Genomic DNA, 26,104 nt, shown 5'->3' on the forward strand with positions numbered 1-26,104 from the left:
TCCCATTGACCTTCTGGTTCCATTCTGGCTTGATCATCGATCGGGTACGATAAGATCTAGGCGGTTCTTAGTAGACAAATTTGTAAGAAGCGAACTGGTGGTTGCAAGGGGAATGGCTCGATATCTCGGGAAGAAAGCCAAAGAAGGTAACAGCCTTCATGAGATATAAGGCTCAGCCAAGATGACTAGAGCGTGAAAACCGCTTCGCAGCGCCGGTCTTTTATTCTAGCATGGAAGCCTGGTTAGTATACAGCGTATCCACCACATTGCTCAACTTCTCTATCGTCTCCAGTGCCGCATCGTACCCCTGGTCCCGCTCCGCCTCATCATACACGATCAAACATCCCGCTCCTTGATCCAATACCCCAATGATAACTCTGTCCAGAATCATCTGAGATAGCTTCCTCTCGACTTGCTGCGTATCCAACCCAACCATCTTCGCGATATGGTCAATTTCCACTCTGCTGAACGGCTCGATGACCTTGATCAGGTTCTGCTCCAACATAGAATCGTAGAGCCGTTTGAGGTGGTTTCGGATGAAGACGTCACTGCCGAGTTCGTAACGATAGTTTGCCAGAGCTTTCTCGTAGTCTTCGAGGCTTCGGTTGGAGTGTGCACGTGCGACTGCCTTCATGGCTTCCAGATTCTTGCCGGAGTACTTCATTGCTTGCTTGGATGTCATAAGATTGTTTACATCATCCGCGAGATTTAGCATGATCTTGCACAGCAGCATGTACTGTAGCGCTGAGGTTGCTTTTTGTGTCTCTTCTTGTGAGTGGTAGCCCTCCAGCGCTTCGATGAAATAGGAGAATGCGGTGTTGAAGTCTTTATCCTCGGCGTGAAGCATGCCAGATTGCATGTCAAGTCCAGCTTGCAGTAATGGTGGGGTATAGACTGAAGCTGCAGAGGTTCGTGCAGATGTAAGAGCAGCTCGTGCTTTTGGTTGGTTGCCAAGGGCGTGGTAGACTCTTGATTCGAGGAGCTGGACTTCGACGAGGACTAGCTTGTCGTCTAACCGTTTCAATTCCTTGAGAAGGCCGTTGATTAGTGTGAGAGCGTCGTAGTATGATTGTTTTTGCATGTATAATGAGACGAGGCGAGTTTCAAGATTCTGACGCAGGAAGCTGCGGCGTTCGGAGATGGCCCATTCGATACATGATTTGGTGACGGAGATCTGAATGTCGACGGTATTCGGAATAGATGAAAACAGGTCGAGTAGTTGACGCACTGCCCTTTGTTAGCACAGCACCGGGTCTAAATAGACTGGATTTCTGTACCTAGCTTGGCGGTCTTTGCCTTCGTGAAGGACGAGAGAGATGATGTGCTTGATCTGACGAGCTCAGCCAGCTCGTCAGTCTTCCTTGTATCTCTATATGACTCTCCCAAACCCATCAAAGCCAACTCATATTCTCGCAAAGCTGCTTCGCTTGCTCCAGGTTTCTTAGAGAGAATCTCCTTGTAAATAGCCTCAGCTTTCAACGGATCAGTCTTTCCCAGCTTCTTTGCTTCTTCTACTCTGGCTGAGTCTGTCGGAGCGGGAGCCATGGTGGGCTACTGAAGTAGTTCAGTGAGATTTGTCAAAGAGAAAGAGTCGATGACCAAGTGAAGAAGATGATCGATGTTGATGTTCAGGAGCTTCGTGAGCTGGAGAAGCTGGCAGCCCTATCGGCAAAACAGCGGTGAATTGCGGGCAAAAAGTTCCCACCTCGAACCTCCAGTGGTTCCATTTCTTGCAGCCAACTCGGACCATGAGAGTCATGCCAATCATCTGCGTTCCCTGACCGACAACTTTGAAAGTCCTCTGTCTGAAAGATAGGATCCTGACCTTTTGCGAAAATGGTAATGCAAGCCCGTAGCTTGAAATTCCCACTTTTCTTGTGCTCTTGACTAAAGCCTGTAACAGAAAATTAAGGCGCTCACACGACCAACCTCGTCCCACCAGGCCCCTGGGTCTTCTGCCGCCCGCCAGCCCAGGAATCTTGATCCGGCACTGCATCCATTTGAGCGGGCGAGAGAATATTCGCGAGCACTCAATGCCACCAAGATTGAAAGAATGTTTGCGAAACCCTTCGTGGGTGACTTGGGAAAAGGGCACGTAGACGGAGTCTATGTTATGTCAAAAGATCCCGAGAGACTGGATGTCTTCGCCTCTGGATCGGGGGATGGTGTAGGTGAGTTTCAGTTACGCAATAAGTTGTTGTGTTAATTCTCAAAAGAATCCTTACTTACAAAATCGGGTGGGTAGTAAAAACCTGGGACTTGACCAGTAGGGAAGAGACGTTCAAGGCGGATGGACATGAAGGTATTGTCAAAGGGCTCTGCTGGACAAAAGATCAAAGACTTCTGAGCTGTGCCAGTGATAAGACTATCAAGCTGTTCGACCCTGCAAATACAAACTCTAGATCGGTGCCCTTAGCGACATACCTCGGGAACACCGCATTCACTGGCATCTCACACCATAGGTCCTTGCCCAACTTTGCGGCTTCCTCTTCGGCCATAAGCATCTATGATCTCTCACGCTCTTCTTCGACGCCTTTGCAGACGCTGCATTGGCCTAATTCGACGGATACGATCAATGCCCTCAGCTGGAACCAAATCGAGACAAGCGTCCTAGCTTCCTGCGCGACGGACAGATCCATCATCCTCTACGATCTACGTACCTCCTCACCACTTTCAAAAGTCACCTTAGCCCTGGCATCAAATGCCATAGCCTGGAATCCAATGGAAGCCTTCAACTTCGCCGTTGCCTCAGAAGACCACAATATCTATATGTTTGACATGCGCAAGCTAAAACGAGCTCTCAACGTCTACAAAGATCACGTCGCGGCAGTCATGGACGTCGAATTCAGCCCCACAGGCCAAGAACTCGTCAGTGCATCGTATGATAAGACGATTCGCCTCTGGGACCGCGCGGGCGGGCACTCTCGAGATATCTACCACACCAAGAGAATGCAGAGAGTTTTCTCATGCAAATTCACACCCGACGCAAAATATGTACTTAGTGGCTCAGACGACGGCAATATCCGCATCTGGAGAGCCAATGCTTCTGAGCGCTCAGGCGTCAAATCTGCTCGGCAACGGCAGAAGCTCGAATATGACAACGCGCTAAAGGACAGGTATGCTCATATGCCTGAAATCCGGCGCATTAAGAGGCACAGACACGTCCCGAAAGCGGTCAAGAAGGCGGGCGAAATTAAGGGGGAGGAGCTGGCGGCGATCAAGAGGAGGAGAGAAAATGAGAGGAAGCATAGTAAGAAGGGGTCAGTGCCGAGGAGGAGTGAGAGGGAGAAGATGGTGTTGGCAACAGAGCAATAGATGGCACGGATGAGGGGAACAAAGACCTTGAGATGTACCAAATGATGGGGTGAAGGCGTTGGAGTCACGTCAGGGTGATCTTCGAAGGAGCTGCAATCGATCCTTGGTATCGGTATGTGGCCCACCGTTAGAGGTCCTCACGTGGCGAAGAGGCTGTCGTGACACTGCCCAGCATGAACGCAAGAGCTGCAGCAATCAAGCGAAAGGTGGCTAAAGACCTAAGGCAAAACACCCTGAGAGCGTCTGAACGCCTACAAGCGAGCGGAACGCAAGATGCACTGCGCGGAGCCAACTTGTTTGCCAGGCTTCCGATGAGCCTGTTACTGCTACGTCCGGCAAACATCTCAAAGGAATCAGATACCAAGCAATCTGATTCTCTTATGTATAAATCGATGCGTAATTGAGTATGTTTGTCGAATGTTGTCGTCCGGCTCTTCACTCAGCTATATCGGTATCGAAAAGGAGCGCTGCTTTGATTCACTGACTGTCCAGGGTCAAACTCCGCTGCCAGCTACTGTAATAACAGGACAAGGCACTGGCTGAAGGCGCAGCCCCAGTACCATCCCATTTGTAATAGAAACCTGGGCTGGCATCTGGTCGAATCGGGTCGAGACCAGTTTTACTGTTGCGCGTACGAAGGTTGACACCGCCCGGCCTAAAGGATTGCCCGGACACTGCGCATAAAAATGCTTGGGGAATGTACCTGGCCTGAGCCTAGCTTAGGCCCAAGCCCCTACCGGACCCCAAAAGAGTTACCTAAGTTGAATCTGTGCGCTCCAAGGAATCTCTTCTCAGCTGGGGTCTCTCGCTACGGGGCTGTGTGACTAGTGCTGTCCAGGACTTTCGGTTGTCAACCTCCGTATAGAAGGATCTTGATACTTCTCAAGCGACATGCGCTTAAAGCGTTTCAGAAGTGACATGCGCTGCTTGTTCTGCGGTTCACAATCGAATCGAAAGGCTCATTCGTCTGGTTATACATCATTTCTGATTGTCACGGCTCTGGTAGCACGTTGTCGAGAACGCTTTGATGCGTTATGAGTATCAGATTTAGGGTAGCAGATACTTCAATTTTTGTCAAACGGTTCTGACTTACCGTTGTTTCGGACCATCATCTCTGGGTGTCCACCTGCCCTCATCGTTTTCTCGTTATATAATCCCGAGTCTCGTCTAATATGCCATTTCTCAACTCATCGTTCAGGTACAAGAACGTCTGATACAGAGAACATCGCACCAGTCATTACTTCATCTCATCGGCGTCCAAACATGCTCACTCAACATCATCTGACAGCGGTAGCCGCCATCATATCCTTCGCCCATTTCATCAACGCTATTCCCACAACATATCCGCCGTCCCCGTACGCCCAATCTGTCCTCTACTCCTGGAGTACTGAACCCGTTTGCACCACCACCGCTAGCGAAACCGACTGTACAACAGCTTACGCCGCTCTCTGTGCCCGCGCAGAACTTGGTGTAAGCGACAACACGACCGTGGGAGACTGTACGGCCTTCTACTGGTACGACGCTGGGAACACAATTCCAACAGCCGCTGAATGCACCGCTGCGTACACACAGATCCTCGCGGTATCGATTGGAGGAGCGTTAGGGTACAATGTCGAAAAGTCAAGGACTAATGATCCTCTTTACGCGATATATCCGAAAGACGGAAATGCAAATTGCTTCAAGGCGGCAGGGGATACCTCGCCAGTACTGGCAGTGGATGCGTTACCTAATGGAGGAGGAACTCTCACGACATGTCCCGTGAGCACGAGTCGACGACGGCGGGCTATAGAGGTGCTTGAGGGCCGGGACGAAAATCAGAACGACGGTGTGATTGAGTGTGCCATTGAGGACGGGGTGTGGAATGTTGTCTGCACGGGCGTTTGTCTCGCGGCGGTTACGTCTACGTCTTGGATGTAAGTTCTAAATCCAATAAACCCCAAAACCTCAGATCTTCCTATGACTGACAATAATTTCTCCTGGAAAGCACTGGACCATTCGTTGCTGCCGGGTGGCTAGCTTGTTTGGGGGGGTGCGGTGCTACAGCGGCGAAGGTATTCAACAACTGCGAGAAGGCGAAGGGAAATACAGACCCAGATGAACTTCTTCCACTGAACCCCTTTGGGAAGCGACAAGAAGCGACCGAGTCTTCCAATCCATGTGTCAACATCAAGAATTGGTCGTACCAATGCCCGACTCAAGAGACGGAACTCTTGAGTGTATTTTCTTGCCAAGGTACTATCAACACGTAAGCGTTGGGCGTTGAACTACTGAGTATATCGGTCGTATGGCAATTTGTATAGTGTGTAAATCGAAGGCCGAAAAAATTCCCAAGAGTTCTTGGGCATATACGATGCATCGAGAAAGCATCCAGACTTCGGGGTGCATGATATCACTGTTCAGCAAGGCGCTTGGTTCTTACTTGCTGGCAGTATGTCCGCCCCTCCTTTTATAGTTTTTCTTCGCACATTCTACGCAAAGATTCCCTCTACTTTCAAGTTTGCGGGCAAATAGAATCCTTTGTCTGGATACCTGGGCTGAGTCCGTGTCATGAATCAAGGCGTCTTTCATCAATGCACCAACTTCCCTACCGTGTCGTTCCGCGACCGGGAATTATCGACCCCATTCTCAAATGCGACCGAAGACGCCGTGTGGGCGAAATAGTAGTGTTTTCGTAATGGAGTTATCTTAAAAAGGCGTGAGCGGATGAGCAAACATGGAGCGAATGCGAGTGCTTGCCATTTTGAAACAAATATAAGCCAAATCGACTTCTTTGCAAAGAAGTCCAGCTGAGTAAGGCGACGCTAAAGATTTCAACAACATGAGCTCGGCTTCAGTCCTCATGCGCAGATAAACAAGTGGAAGGTTCGAAGATGAAAGTGAGAGGGGTACCTGGATACGATAGTAAACAAAATTCAATACCCACAGTTCGTTTGACGGTAGCCATTCAGACAGGAAGTTTTTCAAAAGGCCAAACAGAATCCAAACAACATCGCTAATGCTCTTCCCTCGTCAACTCCTTCAGTTTTGCATCATCAAGCTTATTTCGCTCACTCATATCACTCAATCGTCAGCCCACTAAACCGAACCTCGAGCTCCTCACTCGGATCCGCCTGCGTAGGCGTCGGCTTCGCAGCATAAACACCAACCCGGCCCCCCCTCAAAAGCCCAGGTAATCTCCCTTATCGGCCTCCTCCTCCCGCCATCCTCAACGAGATAAACCCACAAGCTCGGCTGATCCGTCTCCGGGATCGCTTCCCGTGCGAACTCCACAGTGACGGTATCAGACCCAACCTCCACCGAGCTCCAGTCCGCCCAGTTATCCTTCGCGACCACGGTCGCGCAGGCCCGGCCGTCGAAGAATTCGATGCCGGCCTTGACCCACTTCTTTTCGCCGTCGGCGCGCGGGCGCGCGAAGAGGAGGCCGCCTTGGTCGTAGAGGGTCTTCCAGGGGGCGGAGACGGTGACGCGGATGCGGTGGAAGTGGGTGAGAGTGAGGGTGCGGTGGAGGATGGGGGGGGGGGGGGAAGGCGTTGTGGGTGGGGGGCTCGCGCCAGATGTCTGTGGAGGGGGGGCGGTGATTGTGAAGTTTGAGGTGGGGGTGGAGGGGGGTGGGGAGGTGCTGTTGGTGTATTGGAATCTCATTTTGGAGGGGTTGGGCGGGGACGCGGGGCCTTGGGGGTTAGTAGGTATTTAATTCGTAATAGGTTCGATTCCCATTGGCGCTGGTACAATGGTGTTGCGGTGTTTTTTATTTTCTCTTGGTGTGAGAATGGGGACTAGAGGACCCACCAGGCTTGGCTATTCCGGGAAGGTCGTTGGGATTGTTGTTTTGACCTTGCGTGGAATTTCGTCAAGCTGTTTGGGTTTCAGATGTCCTTCGTGTAGGCATCAGTGATAGCAGCTGCAACGAAGAGCGGAGCGCAGGATATCTGGTATCAGCCGGGCGTCGGAACTGCCAAGGTCTCTGGACTTTACGAGTTCATCGCCATGTCGCTGCTGAATAGCACAGGCTTGGTCACGAACATCGAAGAGGCTTACAGGGTCCTCTGCGAGAGATATCGCCCGGGCGATTCCATCTACCTGATTGGTTTCTCACGCGGCCATTCACGGCTCGCAGTGTTGCAGGTCTCGTTGGGAAGCTCGGGCTTTTGAAGGAGAAGCAAACCGGGTCTGCTGGAGAAAGTCTTCGAAGACTACGAACATATGTGCAAGGACGAGTATCCGCAGAAAGTTGGACCGGACCGGGACATGAGGGGTGAGCATGGAACTGCATATGCAACGAGGTTGGAGAAGGCAATGACTTCTCTAATCTTGGCCTGCTACCCCCAGACTAACACGGACTCAACGCTTACAGCAAGATAGGAGGGGCTTACGCAGTGAGGGGTTAACATCGAAGCAGTTGCAGGTTGGGAAACTGGTGGTAAGTTAGCAATATACGTTACCCCTATCTGGTTCTCGCCTTTCTCTCGGCATCCCGACCGCCGGAGTCTGTAGTGCGTGGCCTTTTTCATCCCGGTGGAAAGACTATGCTTTCCACAACACGAAGTTTGGCAACCATATTAAGGAAGTCGTCTTCGGGGAATCCCTCATCCTCTCCGTTCCTTGGGAGAGGCATTCCTTTTCCGAGGACGGCGCCTTCGGGAAACATTCTAGGTACCTGATCAAGCCTACATTTGCCCGGTCGGAATGTCCAAGGTCAAATTTCTCGGCGTCTTTGTTGATCTGCTTCTCGAACTGATTCCTCGCGATGGGGCTAAGATTGACATTCAGTCCCTATTGAACAAGTTGGCATAAAAATCCTGATCTTCTACTAACATAACCAAGACGTCAAGGAAATCAAGCACCAGAAATGGGTCGGCAAACGACCGATGTTGGAATGCGTGCCTTTTCTTGGTGGCCCGCGGACATGCCGGGCGCAGTAGCACGTCCTGACATACGCGGTATACGTGCTTGTACGACTGGTGAGAGATTTTTCCGGCATGGAGAACAGAGATCCAACGCAGGAGTAAGTGCAGCCCAAAGTGTGCCGGGGATGAAGCTTCCTTCACTGTTCTATCAGCTTTTAGAATTTTCGTTTGGGCTTTGAAGATGTGGAAGGGAAGAAAAATATAGGAGGGTGAACTGTATACACGAAGTACACAAAGCTTTGTGTTCCGCATACCAAACAAAACGCCAGTCTATCCCAACGCCCGTTCTCTCATCATCACCAACCCTATGAAAGCCAACAATCTAGTATCTATTCTTTCCTTTCCCCTCTTTCCCGTTCATAATCTTGCCTGCCTTCTTCGCAACAAAGCCGTCTCTTAAATTGTAGAGGTGCGTCTTCCAAAGTCTCCTTCAGAACCCACTTCGCTGCGATATCACCGTCGTTGTACTCGACCCGGTATTCCGTGTAATGCGGCTGGCCTCTCGGGGTTCTGATGATTTGTCGAAGAATCCTGGTGGGGATTTCTTGTGTGCTAGATGTAGGCGTTGTAGGAGTAGTGACGGGCTCGGTAATGCCATCAATGGTGTTTGGCGGCTGGTCGGTAACCGGAGTCGAAAGCGCATCGATCATCTCGATGTGCTCATCCTGATTAGAAGCAGCAGGGACGTCATCTCCCCCAGCTGGGACACCATTCCCCTCTACAGGGACGCCAACTTCTCCAGCAGGTACATTGTTTTCCCCAGCAGGGACACCACCACCCCGCATGCGCCTCACTTTCTTGAACAACAGCGCCACCAAATTTCCAACCTTCAAAGTACCCTTCAACAGCAAAGCCTCAATTTGTTTTGCCGCCGCCCCCCCAAATACCCGCGTAAGCCACTTGAACAACTTCTCTCTCGTCTCAGGCAGCAGCATCCAATTGTTTAAACACCTGAAGATGACCCACTTCACCAACGTACCCTCCAACTCACTCCCATTCAGCGCGTCGGCATCGGGTATGCCATTTGGGGACTGAAGCGCAAAATGCGCGCAGATGCAGGCGGCACAAGGACCCAGGGAGCAGACCACGGCATTTGCGGGGTTGAGAAGACGACGGCCGAGTCCTATGCAGTCGATCGCTTTCATCTCGAGGATAAGATTTGTGCAAATTGTTGTGCGGTTGCCGGTCAAGGGGCAGATTGTTGCTGCTTCCGTGGTAAGCAAGGCGCAGGAGTCTATCAATGGGGTACTGTTTGCGGAGGTGAGGTAAGCGGAGGCTTTAGGTAGGGCCCATCCTGCAGCTACAAGGGCGAGGGATACCGCGTTTCGCTTTTTGAAGAGTTTGCGCTTTGCAATGAGGGATTTCAATATACGATACGAGCGTGTTGGGCGTGTTGGGCGTGTTTTTGATGAGTGTGATGGGGATAATGCTGATGGTGATGATGTTGATCGAAACATACCCCAAAAGTATGGATCCTTACCGAATCATACCCCTAATTACTGAATCATACCCCTACACCAAATTTCACCTAAATATGGGGTATGATTCCGTAATTTGCTATTGCTTGGGGTATGATTTGAAAAATAATAGCTTCCTGATATGAGGTAATGGTAGCTCCATATAGATTAACTAAGTCATCTAAAATAAATCTATTTTTTTGAGAAGCGGTAGACTTATCGTCGACTTGATTATTGATAACGGTGGTATTTACGCTGCGCGGCGGGTTTCGAGGCGGGGGTTCGGGGCGGGGTTTGCCCCCCGAAGCTTACCCCGCCCCGTTGCGCAGCGGAGTAGGAATTGGGGCCCTACGGGGCCTACGGGACCCGAATAGGGGTGTTTGTAGCGTGAAGTGCGGACACCCCCGGGCTCGAGATTTCGGCCACTCGGCTTTCGTCTGATGTTTTTAAGCTGATAGAATTCTCATCAAATGCGGTCGGAGAAACTCCCTTATTTCTATGATCGAATAAGCCAGATCGCGGATTATCTCCTTCGTAGTTTGAGGCCACTTTGACAACTTACCAAATCATACCCCAAGCAATAGCAAATTACCGAATCATACCCCATATTTGGGTGTGATTTGGTCTAGGGGTATGATTCGGTAATTAGGGGTATGATTCGGTAAGGATTCGTACTTTCGGGGTATGATTCGGTAATTTGCCCCCCCCATGTTGCTTTTGCGAGAATTTTCTGTGCAAAGTTCTTGAATTGGTATGTTGAAGAACGGTGGGAAGATAATGACAGCAGAAGAATGGCGAGTTTGTATGGTTTATAGCCGGTCTGGTCGAGATGAGGTGGAATGGCCATTGGCAATCAGAGTCAAAAGCTCATCAAGTGCGAGACAATGGCGGTTGTTCTATATCTCAGGGGATTTGCTTTACTGTCTCGTTCTGTCTTCACCACTGTCTGAGGTCGCTTTTTTCCAAATACCAACATTTTCCCCATCATTGTCCGAGATTTTCCGGGTCAAATCCGCTTTGCCTTTCTATCGTGGCGCAAATTGATCCTTTTCCGAGCCAGCGAATCTGTGTTAGTCATTGTCTGAGATCTTCATGATTTGATTCGCTTTGTCTTCCCATCACCATATATGTTTACCTATTCAGCGTCAACAATATGCATTAGTCACTATCTGAGGTCCACTTGTAGAGTTTTCTCATCATGACACATTGTTTTCACTCAGCGTCAGCTAATGCGGACTGGTCATTACTGAGTCATACCTGCTTATTTGGGTATTGATGTATCGAGATAGATCTCAGTGTGCGCCGTTCCGTCGTCACAGGGAAGCCCGAGTGCTTCAAGAATGTCTTTGGGGATGGAATCAAGGGCTGGCTCTGGTTTCTTGGTATTGTAGGGATGTCCACGGGCACGGCTAATCATGTTTGGCGCCGAGAGGCATGTAAAGAATAGAAGAATGGCAGTCCCTCAAGTGCAAGTAGTAGATTCAGAAGGGATATTGGCCGACGCCCAGTTCCGAGCTCCTCGCTAGCAGCCGGCAAAACACGCTCTGAATTGTATGAAACCTCTAGTGCGGCCATAATGGCTTCAACGTGTCTGCTCGTGGAAGCACGGAAAGTGATCGCCATTAGGACGTCTGTCCGCGTTAATTTTGCACACAGGGTGCGAATGTTTCGGAATATGCCCAATCTCGCCAGGTCACCGAATCTTGAAAAAGCAGCCACTCATCCCGACATCTTTCTGCAACCGATGCCGGCGCATTTTTAGTGGTTGGGAACATATCCCGGGGCCAATCGAAAAGAAAATTGACTTTCTTTACACCGTGAGTGGAGAGTTTCACGCCTAATCCGTCGACATGGACGTAGTTTGCCTTTGAATTTATCATGTTTTTGGCGTCCTCAAATGCTAGGTTATACGGATGTTGCTCCATAGTTGCAGGAACCAGATGTTGCGGTGCCCAAGTATCATGCCAAAGGACCTCGCGATAATCGCAAGCCCAGCCAAGGAGCTTGACTGCCAAGGCAAACTGCCAGCTTGTAATGAACGAATCGTTGACTGTGCTTACATTCCCTTCTCTGGTGATCCAGATGCTGGAGGGAGAGACCATTTCCTAGAGTGCCCACAAGGCGCTAAACCACGGCTCCAGCGTAAAGGTGCCATTGAGCAAATCCCGTATTTCTGCAGAAGGCCTGTGATTAATATCGAAGTTGTAGTGAACCCTAGAAATATTCACTTCAGGAAGGTTTACCAAAACCGTGTGTCGAGTCTGTGTGGTACCTCCCCAAGTATAAGAGACGGCCATGTACCCCTTTATGAATTGCTCATTACCCGCTAGACCCGAACATTCCTTCTCACAGTCCCATAGCCATTTTGGAAAGGTGGTACTTTCTGGGCCGTCCCATGGGAAAGCGCCGCTGCATAGTTTCTCTCTGGGAGCACGCGCAATCCGGGGGTTTGCTTTGACTAGACATCCCATCGCAAACTTGCATTCTTGAAGTCCCATACTTGAAGCTCTCCAGCAATCGATACAATTTCATCGACATTCGCTCCTGGAGTTAGCCTTCCTTACCCACCGGAATTGATCAAGATCGCTAGCAGATTCTCCACATTGAAGGAAGGTGGTGCTGGTTGGGTTCTGCTCGGCGAGTGAAAGACGGTAGAAAGGTGTGCCATAGGCAAACACAATTGGTTAAGTAGTGGGACCACGTTTATTGTTTGCTTACATGTAGGAAAGATTTACTCGTAATTTCTGCGAATCGCAACGTTACAAATTATTTGTCTCGGAATTAATTTGTTTTTTCTTGAATTCAACCAGCACCGCCACCATCAGACAATCATCTTCCCAGCTCTGTGCTGTGCTGGACGACTTCTGTAGCGATGTCGTCGTATGCTTAGAGCTGCAGCCCAGAGACTGGCGTGCTCAGTCCAATTCACTCAGATGCACGCGACTCTCGGGCGCACCAGGGCGTAAAGCGGCACTCACCCTAGGCCCGATACTTGTAGGGACGGGGCACATCCGTGACAGCTTGGCGAACCAATCATTGACCAATGAATCGATTTACTCTACTTCGTTGACCGTCACTTTATTCTCCCCGCCTTACCAACACCACCACCACCATCCATGAAGATCCTCGAATCCCAATCCGCCGTCCTCTCCAACTACGAAGTCTACGCGCACCTGACGGCGATGCGCGCAACCCCCCGCTCCGCGCCCCAAAAACCCTCGAATGTCGACACCGTGCTCAAAGAAGTACTTCCCTCCCCCCCCCCCCTCCCCCCCACCTCCACAACCCATCGCTGAACATTTTACTCACACACCCCCTCCCTCTCTTCAGCTAACAGACTACCTCTCCCCACCCCCCGCCTCCCGCTCCCGCGTCCCCCGCTACCAGAACCCCCCCTACGGCGCCGCCGCCCTCCGCGCCCTGGTCGCGGGCCTGCGGCCGTACGACCTGACGAAGAGCGAGGTGCTCATGATCGCGAACCTGAGGCCGGAGAGTCTGGGGCTGCTGGATTGCGTGGTGGAGGAGTGCGACGAGCGGTTCACGGCCGAGCGGCAGGATGAGATTGTGAAGATTGTGGGGGATGTGCTGGGGAGGGATGGGGATGGGGATGGGGATGGGGATGGGGTGAATGGGGATGGGATGAATGGAGTTGATGGAGAGGGTGGCCATGAGGATGCGCCTGTGTGAGGGATGGGCGGCGTTCCTCATAGCAGAAGGATTGGAGGGATTGCGAGATGATACCCTGAGACGAGGATTGTGGATCCGGAGGGCTGTTGTGCCGACGGCTGATGTCGATTTGGGGAAGGAATCCAGGTACACTTCTCACATTGGAATTATAGATGATTAGGAGCAAGAGCTAATTCGTTGTAGGAGCGATTCGCCATGACGATATTGGCCCGCTACGGCTGTCGCACATGCCCTCGCAAGTCCTGCTTCAAGAAGATGGCAGTCCCCGCGCATGGCGGGGAGTGGTCTATGCAAAACCCAACAGATCGGCCTATGCGAAGTTAATATTCGCATTAGGGTTTCCAGTCATCTGCCTTCGCTTCTTCGCCCTTGCACATAGCCGGTCTTTGTCTAAGTAGATCTCACTTGACAGCCCTTCGTTTGTAGCCCAAATGCCAACTACGGCTCTACGGGCAGGCGGTTGGCAGTGTATATTAAGTTAGGCAAAGCGTTCGGATTATGGCTTGTACCGGATGAGAGTGAGAGTAACGATTGCCCGACTTCAAGGCACTTTTAACCCAGAATGGGACTGTCTGGCCGAGAAAAGTTTGTAAAGCGTCCGCGTCATCGGTGCGTTTCTACATCTGGAAGCTGCCATTTGGATTTGTTTTGACATAGAGACATTTGAACTCGTTCTCTTCAACTGCTGGCTGTGGGGCAACCCCCTATGTATCATCTCGTCCCTAGTCCCCTTTCAGTCCTTTGTGCTGCTACTCTGATTGTAAACGTATTGCATTTCTCATTCCAGGACACCAAGTTTACGCCTGCATCAACCGCTAGGGAACCACACAAACAGGAACGACTTTGATAGTCGGCAAGACGCACGGTGCAGGCTCAAAACTGACTGCAATGAACAAGTCATTGGTCGCACCAAACCCAGGACAAAGCAGCAAAATCTTCGGTGCTCCGGTGCTGCATGTCAATTGGCCACCGGAGACGGAGCAAACCGCTGGGTCTTCCGTAGCGTGAGCATCAGCAACGTCGGTGAAGTGCAGAAGCTCCATCGACTGTCCGTAATCCATCGCAGCGATAAGCCCGTTTTGATCCATGACCAGGTTCCCCGCTGCGTTGAGGGATAGAATGATGGCTTGGGAGCGGGGAGAGCCATTGAAGCCGATTACAGGACCGTCTCCGTCGTCGAATTGGGCGTAGTTTCCGTCTAGAGCGATGCCGTTCAGGACGATGCCAGAATTTTCCAGTTGGAGGACAAATGTGGGGAATGGGCTTGCGCACTCGGTGATGGTGGTCGTCTTCGAGACCGTGGTGGTAGTGGTTGGAGCCTTGACGGTCGTGATGCTGTGGGTGGCGCCTATGCAGGAACAGGCGCTGGAGTAACGAACTATTCCAGAACACGCTGATGCATCAGCTGGGATGGCAGTTGGGGTGGCCGTCACTTGGCGTGGCAGGATGTCAAGGGCTGGTTCGGGGCCAGCATCGCGTTTATCTTTTAGGGCCACAGAGGCAACAGTCAACGTGCTTGTTACAGTGGCAACAGATGACTTGGTGACAGTGCTAGAGAATTCAGGTCAGCATGCCATTATTGGTCTGAGAGGATTATGTGTACACTGTCGCGGGGATTACGGTGTCTTTGAAGAAAGACGAACAGTCAGCCGCGCCAGATCTGGTGGGAAAAGAGCTGGCAACGACAGCTCGGAGACAGTCGTCCCTGTTACAGACAGAGAGGGTGGTAGTAGCCGCCGCGGTAAGCTGGGCTATGCAAAGAATGGCAACGGAGGAGACATGCATTGTGATGCCTTGAAGAGAGAGGCAAGATACCAGGATACATACACTCGAATGTGAGCGCACTGGTGGACGACAGGTAGGTGATGAGGCCGTTTTATAGGTTCACCAGCGCACATCGATGTTTACGGTCAATGCAGCACCACTTGTAAATCCTGATGCGATAGCTCTCCTGCGACATATCCCGCAAGCTATTATAGCAATCGACATCCAATTGGCCACTGGCAAGTCGATGCATTCAGAATGAGGAAGGTGTGTGCGAATAAGCCCTCATATGTTCGCTTAACAAGTCCCAAAGCGTGATAATGTGAGCCTTTACACTCCTAAAGATCCGGGGTCAGCGGTCTGGATTATCAAATGTGAGCTAATAGCTAAGGAGCACGTGAGACTAATGGGTAAACTAGAGATTCGTCTGTAGACAAACAGAGCCATGATATAAGACGTGCGAACTTGCTTTCGGGATGTCAGACTGTCCACAAGCAAGCATCCGGTAAGGCAGCCTATGGTAGACTAGGGTGTCTTGCCCGTTGTGATGAGTCGAAGCGAGCATTGACGATCTAGTTGCTAGATTGATATATTACTTACTAGTCGCTGCGAGTGTGGCTCCTCGAACACAGTAAAGTATGTTGTAGGGTGAAGTGGGAAGAAGCAAGGAAGAATGCCCAGCCAATAGTGTCATAAAGAGGCGTCGCACTAATACTACTTATGCTTAACCGCGTCTTTTCTTTCAACCTTTGTGCCGTGTCCTCCATCCTGGACGAGTCCATGAACAGTCCGTCCAATTGTCAGACGATCCAGGACTGTTAGTCCTGGGACTGGTCCAGACTAACAGTCCAGAGAGTGGGGGCGGACTATTGGGCGCCTTGACATTGACATGACCGTGGACTATTGCGTGGGCCAAATCAAAGGTGACTCTGACATAGGAGTCATATCTGTGGTCCTGGCAGTTTAATGCAGTGATAACAATATCCTTATGTCCTGGAGCTCTAGGCCTACATCTACTTCTACCTCAAAATGGAGGACCTTGGCCCAGCTAATCGTCATCCCAAATGGATCAGGATGGTCTGAAATGTACTGATCCTGCGAGGCGACGTCCAGCTGGTGCCTGACCTTTCTATCATCGTAGCGTCTTTGATCAATCCTTACCGCGACGATGAGACACCACTTTACCGCAATTAATGGTATGCGCGCTTGCAGACACTAGTCTGAGAGGGCATGCTGTCGCGATCAACCATGTTTGTCCGGCTAAGCACAATTGGAAACTTCGGACTATTATCTTCGTCGTCAACTTGTTGTGGGAATGCTGGAGCTTGCTGGCGGTTGGGAGATTTGATCGCTGGAATTGGGAGACCCCGCATTGTCTGGGACATTGTGCCTGGGGACTACAACGACTGGATCGTCTTTTCACTCGTCTGGTTCCGGTTGGATCGATTGCCCTCTATATGACCGTCCTTAAAATTAGGCCTGCCTTTATGGACCCATTTGAGCAGGCTGTGGTCAAGCTCTCAAAAATGGTAGCTCATAGGTTCTGTGACACCTTCAAGACCTCGACGTACGGTTCCTTGCGGGGTCTCGTGAAATGCTTGATGCAAATCTCGCTCAATCTAATTCTGGCAGTCGTGTGCACCGCGTTCTGGAAATTTGTCCTACTCATACCTGCCTCTCGATACCTTGGCCCGTTCCAGTCGCTGCTGTCTCTCACCTGGAATGCCTGCGATGTAGGCACAGCAGGAGCATCGATCGCACAGGATTTTTGTGGCAAACCTTGAATATTGATGCGGCAAAAATGTTTCAAAACAGCGACAACCCAAAGAATGACTGGGGTTTCGTCCAAATCCTCACTTTTGTGATGCTGCTTTTGCCAATCCTATCGGCCTTGAATATGATCACGGCTGATGCACTGTTATTGTTTCTCCGCAGATCAAGGCTCGGTACCAGATGCACACGGTCTGGATGACGACACAAAGCCTGCAACGCCAATTCTACATCCACTGATTTAGTTACTGGTCGCCAGACTGGAGGAGCTCTTGTTCGTCAGAGGATGCGTGAGTTGTAAACTCGGTAGTAAACGTAGTTCTTCACTGGGAGGTTGAACCCACAGCCCACACACATTCACGGGGGATCGACCTATCCCACGACTTGATCGCTTGTTTTTTTTTCCCGTTGTGTCATACACACACTCGAGAGGTTCGAATTGATCAGAAGAGCACATTTCCTATGATGACAAGGCTGGCAGAAGTCTTCAATCGACAGGCGGTTCCTCTTCGATGCTGTTGTTCTCTATCCATTGCGGGGCCGACATCTTCTCGCTTACTACACACTCGGGCTACCGTCTATGCATCTCCCACATACTAACTGTAACTTTCCACAGTCTCCTCGAACCAGCTTCGAGACAACCTATTGAACATATCTCGGTCACTGAGGGAAATCTCGCGCCCTGCTATTGTCAAAAGTGTAACAGTAGCAGATTGCAATCGGCTCTGTTCGACTCTGGTGCTTCCGTAGCTCCTTGCTTTACAAAAATATGTCAATGGTCCCGATGTGTAAAGTCTAGAGTCAGGTTGTTGCAAAGATAGAGATCTTGGACGTATTGTCTCCATGCTCTGTTGTATCTTTAGCGAATCTTTGAGTCAACTGCACCTCAACTTAGGATTAGGCAGTTGATAGAGAGATGTACGAAGGGGGGTTCCAGAACCGCATTGAGACTGTATCGATTAGGCAAGCTCTGTCGATCAAAACGTATCTGCCGGAGCAACAACTTGCTGACTTCTCCGGTGTTGAACTCTAGAGTGCGATTGGATCGCAGCATTCTACACAACACGTGTTAATGCTGTAGCAGCACTAGAAGCCACATTCACTTCCACTTACGTCTCACCAACATCAACATCAATAATTCCTCGATGGTCTGCGTGGGCCGTCAGCGTGGAGACGATACTTGAACAACGCAATTACCAATACTGACGCCAGTTGAAAGCCATCTTCCCCTCTGACCATTGTGAATACACAAAGCATTAATCATCATAACAGCCTACCAGACGCATACCAGCTGCTGAATTGCGCTCCAAGTGGTCCTGTAGTGTCCAAAACAACCTTCAGCTCACAACCGCCATCGGCCGTCAACGTCAGGATCAGGATCAACGTGTGCTGAGACCAGAGGAAAAAGCTTTTGGAATATCTTCAAGCTTAACCTTCGGTGCCCTTTATACTACCTCTTATTAGGGGTGGATTTCTCGCTGTTAAGCACTATGGACGTACACTCGACGGCTCCGGCGCCTCATTGCGATGCTTGCGCAATCCACGTCCGAACGGCAACAAGTCGATGGCTGAACAGTGTCCAGGTAGCGGTCAGAGATCCGTCACCGGCTTCTTTCAATCACTGGTTCCTGTGGATTTCCTTGGAGAGAAAGATGGCTCCCACTTACCACCGAAAGAGTTATCAGCAGATGGTGAGCTCTTCGAGATGGCAAGTGGCAATCAAAAAGAATCAAACGAATCTACAAGTCGAGCGTAAATTGCTCATCCTTGTCTACTAGCATCAATTATGGAATTATCAGTCATCCCATAATCGAATAAAAACGCACACCACGGTCAAGGACCCAGCATTGTATGTGTATATGTTATTGGGCCGTCTCAAGGCCTGGACTAGCAGGCCAAAACAGGCATATTTCGTACCCCGGGGTCGAAAAAATTCCCAACCCCCAGGAGACGTCTTCATAGATAATGTTTCTGGCGAGATCCGCCAGCAGCAGCGCTCGAGTCACGGGATATATCAATACCGACAGGATGCGTGAGGCCGTGTCCCTTGCAGACTATCCCATTATGTTCGAGATGCTACCAGTGATGAGAATCGCTATTGGGGCCAAACTTCCTTTAACATTGAGTGCCGTGCTCCATGTGCCTCGGAGTCTATCCCATTTGCTTTGGACCTTTAGCCCTCCAGCGAGAACAAGACGTGAGGACATGCGTTAGCCGCCTGCTTTTGCTGACAGGTAAAGCGGGTATGACTATATTCGCAGCTCACGAGCGTACAGCGACCGCCTTCCAGTAGCGACATACATCAGAGGTCCCCAAAGTGGCATTGCTTTCGGGTAGGTTGTGGGTAATTGATTCGTATTCACGGATGAGATCTGTCTAGAGGGTGGGCAAGATTTGATGACAAGTATTCGCATAAATTGTGGATACGCTCAATTAGTCAGCAGTGGCCTTAGCGCCCCCGCGGTTTACCTTAGTCCTGCCTTCCCCTCTTGAATTATACCCATTTGTCAGCAATGTATTAGTTTCCATTCGCGCTCAGATCTACACATGTTGAATACCGGTCTCGGGCTCGCTATTCATAGCTCTGCAGCCCGGGACTGTTCCAGCCAACATTGACCTGAAGCAATTGATCCACTTCACAGCTTCTAGGATTCGCGTGAGGAAATGTTGTTGGAGCAGTGGAGGCTGCAAGATGTATTGTGAACACTTAAGTTTCTCAATCAGAGGCTCAGGGAGCCAGATGCACCTGGAGAATCGAGGAGAATGAAGATCTCTGGAGATGAGCCTTCAAAAGGTGTATCGCGTAGTTTGTCCTGTATTTGGTGTCCCAGTTGCATTCTGGAAATTCGCATTGCACTAAAGGCCAGACTGCACGTGGATGGCCCAAATGCTTGACTTTGTAATGTCCCATATAACTTCTCATTGATGTGTACACCTTACCACACCTCAGGAATTGGCATTGCACTTGGAATTCTTTTGTAACATCCTTTGGTTGACCTAGATGCGTTGTTCGGTAATGCCTCGTGAGTTCCTCTCTTGACGGTAGTACCTTGTCGTATCTTCAAACGCCGCACTGTACTGGAGGTTGACTTGGAGTTTTCGTTGATTGAGCTGAGTGCTCGGCTATATAATGCCTTTGTGTAGTTCCAACTGGTTTTATACTCTTTCTCACATCCTGGAAATCGCACACAAAACTTTGATCTCCATGCACGTTTTTGTAGTGCCTTGTAAACTTCTGCTTAGATGAGAATACCTGTTCACACCCTGGCGAGTCGCACTGGATTCGCGTTGAATGCTTGCTCCGATAATGGGCCATATAGCCTGCTTTCGCTATGAATACCTGATCGCATACTGGAAAGTCGCATTTCTTTGGTCGTAGACGCGTAGTCATTTGATCTAAATGCCTTTGTCTATAATATCTTGTCGCCTGACTCTTGTATTGGAAGCGCTTATCACATTCCTGTTCCTCACACCGGAAAGGGGGCAGCTGAACAGGATGTTTCCGCTGGTAGTGTCCCTTCAAGGTTGCAAGCATCAGTTTCGCGCCGCAATTGGGATAGTCGCACACGATCCGAACACCTTGACCTGCGTGTTCGATCTAATAGCGGTTGTGCAAGTTATGTGGCAAAAGTCTCTTATCACACCCTGGATAGTCGCATTGCTGTCGCTGTTTGCTCGGAGGCAATCGACCCAAATGTTTCCCCTAACTATGAGTCGCCGCTATCTTCTTCGTGGAGCAGCTCTGGCCACGATTTGGATCCCGGCATGGCGTTCGACGGCGGCAGTCCCGTTGATCTTGGCTTGTCCGTTTCCTCGACCCATTATTGCTCGAGGCCTCAGGAAGGCCCTGCCTCGTGTGACAGCTCCTAGGCCTACCCAATGAGTTCGATTGGAAGGTGTTGTCAATACTGCAGCAGGACAATCGTTCTTTGACACTGTGCGTTGTCCGCAACGGAAGAGGTTGAGCTCGCAGGAGAATGTGGATGAGCAAACTGATTTGTGTTGAAGAAAACTATTTGTAGGACCTTTGTGTAACCCGCTAAATGGCTCTCTGATCTAGCAAGCGTGTCATGAGATGCTAGATTATCTGATATTAGAGTTTTTAGGGTAGTACGTATGACATAGAGTGAAGGACGTGTAAGTAATGATGAGACCTATGAAAATTACAAAGTGATCCTATTGTAAAGGGCCGTATTAACATAATAGAAGAGGAATGAAGCGTTAGTTGGTATTCCCGTCGGAAATTGGACACAATAGGGAGGTTTAGTAGCGTTTTATACAAGAATTTCACACAACACTACTAGCCCCATAGATCGACATCAAAACAAGCAGTCTATGTACCTTGAGTTGATGGGAAAGGCTACGCTTGGTCAGTTTTCTGGAACCAGATCAGACTCCTCTCAGCGCACGCAACATTCTCACCTGAACAAGCATCGCTCGTTACTGTGGTTGGGGTATTTAGTTCGTATTAGGTTCGATTCCTAATGGCGCTGGTACAATGGTGTTGCGGTGCTTTTTATTTCTGGCAGCGCCATTAGCCACAGGTTTTAAAGTTCCGTCGAGCGGTATTGGCGAGGGCTTAGGTTCGAAACCCGTGCGACGCATTGATTTGTGAAGCGAAATGTTCCCCGTTAGTATAGTCCGGGGGCGGACACCTGTTGGTTGTGGTCGTGTGGTTGGGTTTTGTTCGTATTAGGTTCGATTCCTAATGGCCTGGTACAATGGTTTGCTCTTTTATTTCCGTTACCTCAAAATCCTCCCTCCCGAAAACTTCAGGTGCTCGTTCATGTCGTCAAGCCGCCCACATTTCTTTTCTATGCCGTTCTCCAATGAACAATCTCGTACATTCGAGTGAGCTACCTCGCTTAGTGTGGCGGGAGAACCCCTAAGGCTTTGGCTGGTGCCAACCTAAATATTGCGTCGTAGCTCACTTCTCGAATGTACGAGTATGAAGCCGGAAAATCGAGGAGCTTTTTGAGAAAGCCGGATCTGGCGCCGCATCGTCTGCGTTCATGGTCATCAGGATCTCATACATGATCAACAGTAGCCCCGTCCGGAGCCAGCTCAAGAATTTGCCAGTCGTAATGCACTTTTCGAGCTTCTGATAATATTGCAATAATTGCAGTAGCTATCGTCTCGAAATTTGATGTTGCAAGAGCAAGAATGCTTGGGCCTGCACCGCTTAAGCAAACTCCATTCGAGTAGTATAAAGTCTTAATACAATCTCATAATCAGAAGATTCATAAATGTGGAAAACGGGGAAAATATCTAAATTAAAGTATGATATTTAAGGTAACATGTGCTACTTGTAATGGCGCGGGCTAGCCAGTAATTAGTGAAAAGCTTACCCAGTGCGAGAAAGACCATCACAATTATTCATATAAAACTCTTTACATCAATACATTGTTTTATTGCTTACTGGATTTGCTAGTATGATATTTGATGGATTATTAGGGGGAGACCCTCTGAAACCCCCCTAACCCTCCGGGGGCCCTTCGGGAGCTCTCAGAGGGTTCCTGCCGGAGGGGCTGTCCTCGCAGGCTCGAAGCGCACTACATCAGCAAATCTGAAAGGTTCCTGCTGGAATTGAATTTGCTGAAGTTGTTGGATGATACGGTTGACGTTAGCACGTTATATATACCTTAGTAACCATGTCAGGTAGACACTAAAAAATTGCTGACATTCCCCCCCCCAACACCACCCTCTTTCGACACACTGCATGGCCTCCACCCCACCAATCATCGCCCGTAGCGGCAACGCCCGCCCAAATGCCCCATCTCCGCCGGCGCAAGCTCCGCTGACACTCGACCTCCTCACCCACGTCCTCTCCCGCACCCTCTTCCACCCCTTCCTCGCCGCCCTCCTACCGCTCTGTCTCCGCGCTCTGGCCGCACCCTACACTTCCACCTCTTTCATCCTCACCTCTGCGTTCGCAATAGGCGTCTGCCTGTACAGGGTCTTACAAGGTGTGAACACCCGGCTTGCGTATGGCGCGCCGAGAAAGATCAGTTGGGCGGACGAAGTCGTCGTGATCACCGGCGGCGTTGGCGGTCTGGGAGGGTGTTTGGCTGAGATCTTCGCGTTGCGAGGCGTCGGGGTCGCGGTGTTGGACGTTGAGGTCGCGCCACGGTGGGCTCAGGCTGAAGGTCTGGCGAAAGGGCCGGCAGATGGGGAGGAGGAGGAAGGGGTGCGGTATTATTACTGTGACGTGGGGGACTATGAGCAAGTGGAGAGGATGTGGGTGAGGATTGTGAAGGATGTGGGTACGCCGACGGTGCTGATTAACAACGCGGCTGTGGTCAATGCGAAAGGTTTGATGGAGCAGAGTGGGGAAGAGGTGGAGAGGACGTTTCGGATCAATACGCTGAGTCATTATCATTTGAACAAGCTCTTTCTACGGCCAGTGTTGGAGAAACTATCACACGGAGGGACAATTGTGACGGTTTCCTCTGTGCTGGGCCACCTAGGTGCTGCACATCTCTCGGCGTATACCGCCTCCAAAGCCGCTCTGCTTGCCTACCACGCTTCTCTGACCTCCGAATTGGCGTCAGAAGCGCCACAGGTGAAGACGATATTGGTAGCACCTGGACAGCTGGACACCCAAATGTTCGGCAATATTAAGCTCCGAGGCTGGTCAAGGAATTTCTTTGGCCCCGTTGCTGGGGCCGGAGAGGTTGCGATCAAGATCGTGGAAATGATTGACCGAGGTGAAGGGGGCGTGGTGAGTGAGCCAGCGTATGCGAGGTGGATCGCCTGGCTAGGTGTGTTGCCCGTGGGGTTGCAGAGGATGGCAAAGAGCTGGGCAGGGACTGATGATGCGTTTGCCGGGGATGTTCGGAAGAGCTCGAAAGACGCTGGATAGTAACAATTCCTTTCGTGCTGTCTGTCTTCCAGAAATCCACCTGATAGCAGATACAAGAAGCATTGTTTTCCGCCATCATAATCCCTCTTTCCACTCAGACCTTCTGCTTCGCCATCCACTCCTCTGCGTCATCCTTGTATCCCTCTCGCCACCGACTCAGTGGCGGCCGCTCATTAACAATATCCCCAACACTCCACAGCATCCTTTTCCTATCCTTCTCAACCGTTACATCATTGTCCGGACAAATCACATAGAACACCTCCTCCGCCATTTTCTGCTGCAAGTAATCTGCAACTTGCTCGGGAGCCCATGCTCCCTCCGGCTTCTCCTTCGTCTTACCCCCTCCAGTCAGTCCTGTAAATGTCCACCCTGGAACGAGCAAGTGCACGGAAGTGGGCGTAGCGCGCAAGTCGTATGAAAGATGTTCGGCAAGGCTTTTGATAGCAGCTTTGGAAGCGTTGTAAGCGGGATTGCCAGGCGGATTCGTGATGCCTTGTTTCGAGCCGGTGATGACGATGGAGCTGGGCTGGCTTTGTGTGCGGAGGGAGGGGAGGAAGGTGGAAATGCCGTTGATGACGCCGAAGAGGTTTGTATCCATTATCTGTGATCCAGCAGATCAGTACACTAGTGGAAGCCGTAATTGCAGACTTGGGTTACCTTATGGAAGTATTCCGTGTCCTCCCATCCGCTCTTGAGCCCAATACCAGCATTCAGCATGACGAAGCTGACCTGTCCGAAATTCATTTCTACTTTCACTCGTAAGTCTCTCCATTCATCAATTTTACTGACGTCCATAGCGTATATCTGCGTGTCAATGCCATTGTTGAAATGTAAGCGTGCTTCAGAGAGAGCTTCAGCGTTTCGATCGACGAGGGCGACCTTCATTCCATGTTTATTGCAGAGCTTAGCGACAGCGAGACCTATGCCTGAAGCTGCTCCGGTTATTAAGGCTGAATTGCCTGCTTTGAAAACTGGATGTAAAGGCATGTTTGAATAGTGGGACAGGTTTAGAGAGTTTGGATTGGTGGGGACAGGGGGGTCGATCGTATCAGATTTTTGAGGGACGGTCCGCCGTTGAACTTCGTCATCACATTTACAACAAGAATAAACGCTCTCATCACTCCTTTCCAAGAACGCTCATTGTAGAGTATAACATTCATTGTTGCGTTTTGACATGGGCTCGGTGCAGTGATTTGCAGTTTCTGTAATAGTTGATGAGCAAAGCTAATCTCTATCCATACGCCGTCTCCAATTTCTAGACCAATGCTATGAAGGTTTGACATACAAACCAAGCATCGGCCCTTTGGCTTCCTCTCTCTCATAATCGAATGTTCTGTTAACGTGTTAGGCCAAGATGACGTCAATGCATAGGCTCATGCCTTAAGGTTGTGCGCAAACGCTCAATCCATATCCATATCTCCCACTTCCCCTGCCATGGCTGAAGATCCCGTACCGTTGTCACTCTCGCGGCCTGTATCCGGAGTTCTGGCAGCAAAGAGGGGCTGCGCCCACGAGAACCGTACTGGCGAAGATTGGAGATTCGCCAGTGTATCCTCCCATGTTCTTGCTACTAGTCTCCCTTCCGTCAAGTCTTCTGCAAACAAGAAGTATCCCTGGTTCGATGAGACCAGATATGCTTCCAAACTCTTGCTCTCAAACAATAACTCCGAGTGCGTAAGAGAGTAGTGGTTATCAATGTACCGGCTGAATCCCCGTGCCATTGCAACAAATTCGGAGTATACGCCTACATATGTCCATCCGATTCCTAGCTCGCTGGACCGATAGGTACTTGGGCCTCCTACCGTGACTTTTGGTGACTCCGTTGGGTTTGCGGCCATGGCGACATCAGCATTGGAGGAGCTATCCCGGCGTTGGACCTTTCGTTTAGGTAATTCGCCATCTGAAACCGTTAATTGCGCGGCTGTCTCCTCCACACCCGGTTGCAGTTTCATTTCTAGCTGATCTTCAAACCATGTTCCGGTCTGGGTTTCTGCCGTTGCAGCGGTACCTGTGAGGGGATTGATGCGGGCCATTCCCTCACCATAGATAGCTGTTGGACTGATCCCGGGTGTTCTTGACGAAGGCAGAGCTCCTCCCATTGACTCGTCTTGAGGGGAGATTTCTTCGTGTGTGCGCTTCCTGGAGGTGGCGGAGGGATTGATGGTGATTGGTGCGGTGGCTGGGATTGGAATAGGGTTGGGTGTTGGATCCGTCGACATGATTGGTACGAATGATTGATACCGGAAAGGATTTTTCAGAGATCTTGAATGGGCGGCCTGTGAGGCTGAAAAGAATGGGTGATGGTGCGGTGGTAAAAGTATGGTTGACGAGTCTGCGAAATC

At 50.4% G+C, this 26,104-nt stretch overlaps 10 protein-coding genes across 10 annotated transcripts; 4 read left to right on the top strand and 6 right to left on the bottom strand.

The window, feature by feature from the left end:
* Window positions 1–220: 220 nt before the first annotated feature.
* Window positions 221–1,545, bottom strand: HO173_006630 (uncharacterized protein; the record flags this gene model as incomplete). Its single annotated transcript, XM_037308539.1, has 2 exons — window positions 221–1,227; window positions 1,278–1,545. 2 exons carry the CDS (start codon window positions 1,543–1,545, stop codon window positions 221–223), a joined length of 1,275 nt encoding a protein of 424 aa, XP_037164805.1.
* A 291-nt stretch (window positions 1,546–1,836) lies between these two features.
* On the top strand, window positions 1,837–3,315 carry HO173_006631 (uncharacterized protein; the record flags this gene model as incomplete). The annotated part of the gene is made up of 3 exons (XM_037308540.1): window positions 1,837–1,839; window positions 1,904–2,171; window positions 2,246–3,315. The coding sequence occupies 3 exons, from the start codon at window positions 1,837–1,839 to the stop codon at window positions 3,313–3,315; spliced, it is 1,341 nt and encodes a 446-aa protein (XP_037164806.1).
* A 1,263-nt stretch (window positions 3,316–4,578) lies between these two features.
* On the top strand, window positions 4,579–5,564 carry HO173_006632 (uncharacterized protein; the record flags this gene model as incomplete). Its single annotated transcript, XM_037308541.1, has 2 exons — window positions 4,579–5,228; window positions 5,300–5,564. The coding sequence occupies 2 exons, from the start codon at window positions 4,579–4,581 to the stop codon at window positions 5,562–5,564; spliced, it is 915 nt and encodes a 304-aa protein (XP_037164807.1).
* An 847-nt stretch (window positions 5,565–6,411) lies between these two features.
* HO173_006633 (uncharacterized protein) lies at window positions 6,412–6,957 on the bottom strand (the record flags this gene model as incomplete). The annotated part of the gene is made up of 1 exon (XM_037308542.1): window positions 6,412–6,957. The coding sequence occupies one exon, from the start codon at window positions 6,955–6,957 to the stop codon at window positions 6,412–6,414; it is 546 nt and encodes a 181-aa protein (XP_037164808.1).
* A 1,594-nt stretch (window positions 6,958–8,551) lies between these two features.
* Window positions 8,552–9,679, bottom strand: HO173_006634 (uncharacterized protein; the record flags this gene model as incomplete). The annotated part of the gene is made up of 1 exon (XM_037308543.1): window positions 8,552–9,679. One exon carries the CDS (start codon window positions 9,677–9,679, stop codon window positions 8,552–8,554), a length of 1,128 nt encoding a protein of 375 aa, XP_037164809.1.
* A 3,116-nt stretch (window positions 9,680–12,795) lies between these two features.
* HO173_006635 (uncharacterized protein) lies at window positions 12,796–13,366 on the top strand (the record flags this gene model as incomplete). The annotated part of the gene is made up of 2 exons (XM_037308544.1): window positions 12,796–12,924; window positions 13,010–13,366. The coding sequence occupies 2 exons, from the start codon at window positions 12,796–12,798 to the stop codon at window positions 13,364–13,366; spliced, it is 486 nt and encodes a 161-aa protein (XP_037164810.1).
* Window positions 13,367–14,181: 815 nt separating this feature from the next.
* HO173_006636 (uncharacterized protein) lies at window positions 14,182–15,577 on the bottom strand (the record flags this gene model as incomplete). Its single annotated transcript, XM_037308545.1, has 2 exons — window positions 14,182–14,917; window positions 15,570–15,577. 2 exons carry the CDS (start codon window positions 15,575–15,577, stop codon window positions 14,182–14,184), a joined length of 744 nt encoding a protein of 247 aa, XP_037164811.1.
* A 7,042-nt stretch (window positions 15,578–22,619) lies between these two features.
* HO173_006638 (uncharacterized protein) lies at window positions 22,620–23,762 on the top strand (the record flags this gene model as incomplete). The annotated part of the gene is made up of 1 exon (XM_037308546.1): window positions 22,620–23,762. The coding sequence occupies one exon, from the start codon at window positions 22,620–22,622 to the stop codon at window positions 23,760–23,762; it is 1,143 nt and encodes a 380-aa protein (XP_037164812.1).
* A 94-nt stretch (window positions 23,763–23,856) lies between these two features.
* Window positions 23,857–24,749, bottom strand: HO173_006639 (uncharacterized protein; the record flags this gene model as incomplete). Its single annotated transcript, XM_037308547.1, has 2 exons — window positions 23,857–24,363; window positions 24,420–24,749. 2 exons carry the CDS (start codon window positions 24,747–24,749, stop codon window positions 23,857–23,859), a joined length of 837 nt encoding a protein of 278 aa, XP_037164813.1.
* A 413-nt stretch (window positions 24,750–25,162) lies between these two features.
* HO173_006640 (uncharacterized protein) lies at window positions 25,163–25,981 on the bottom strand (the record flags this gene model as incomplete). The annotated part of the gene is made up of 1 exon (XM_037308548.1): window positions 25,163–25,981. One exon carries the CDS (start codon window positions 25,979–25,981, stop codon window positions 25,163–25,165), a length of 819 nt encoding a protein of 272 aa, XP_037164814.1.
* Window positions 25,982–26,104: the final 123 nt, after the last annotated feature.

The sequence above is a fragment of the Letharia columbiana genome (genome assembly GCF_014066305.1).
Source record: "Letharia columbiana isolate WasteWater2 chromosome Unknown Sc0000019_s0, whole genome shotgun sequence".
NCBI lineage: Eukaryota > Fungi > Ascomycota > Lecanoromycetes > Lecanorales > Parmeliaceae > Letharia > Letharia columbiana.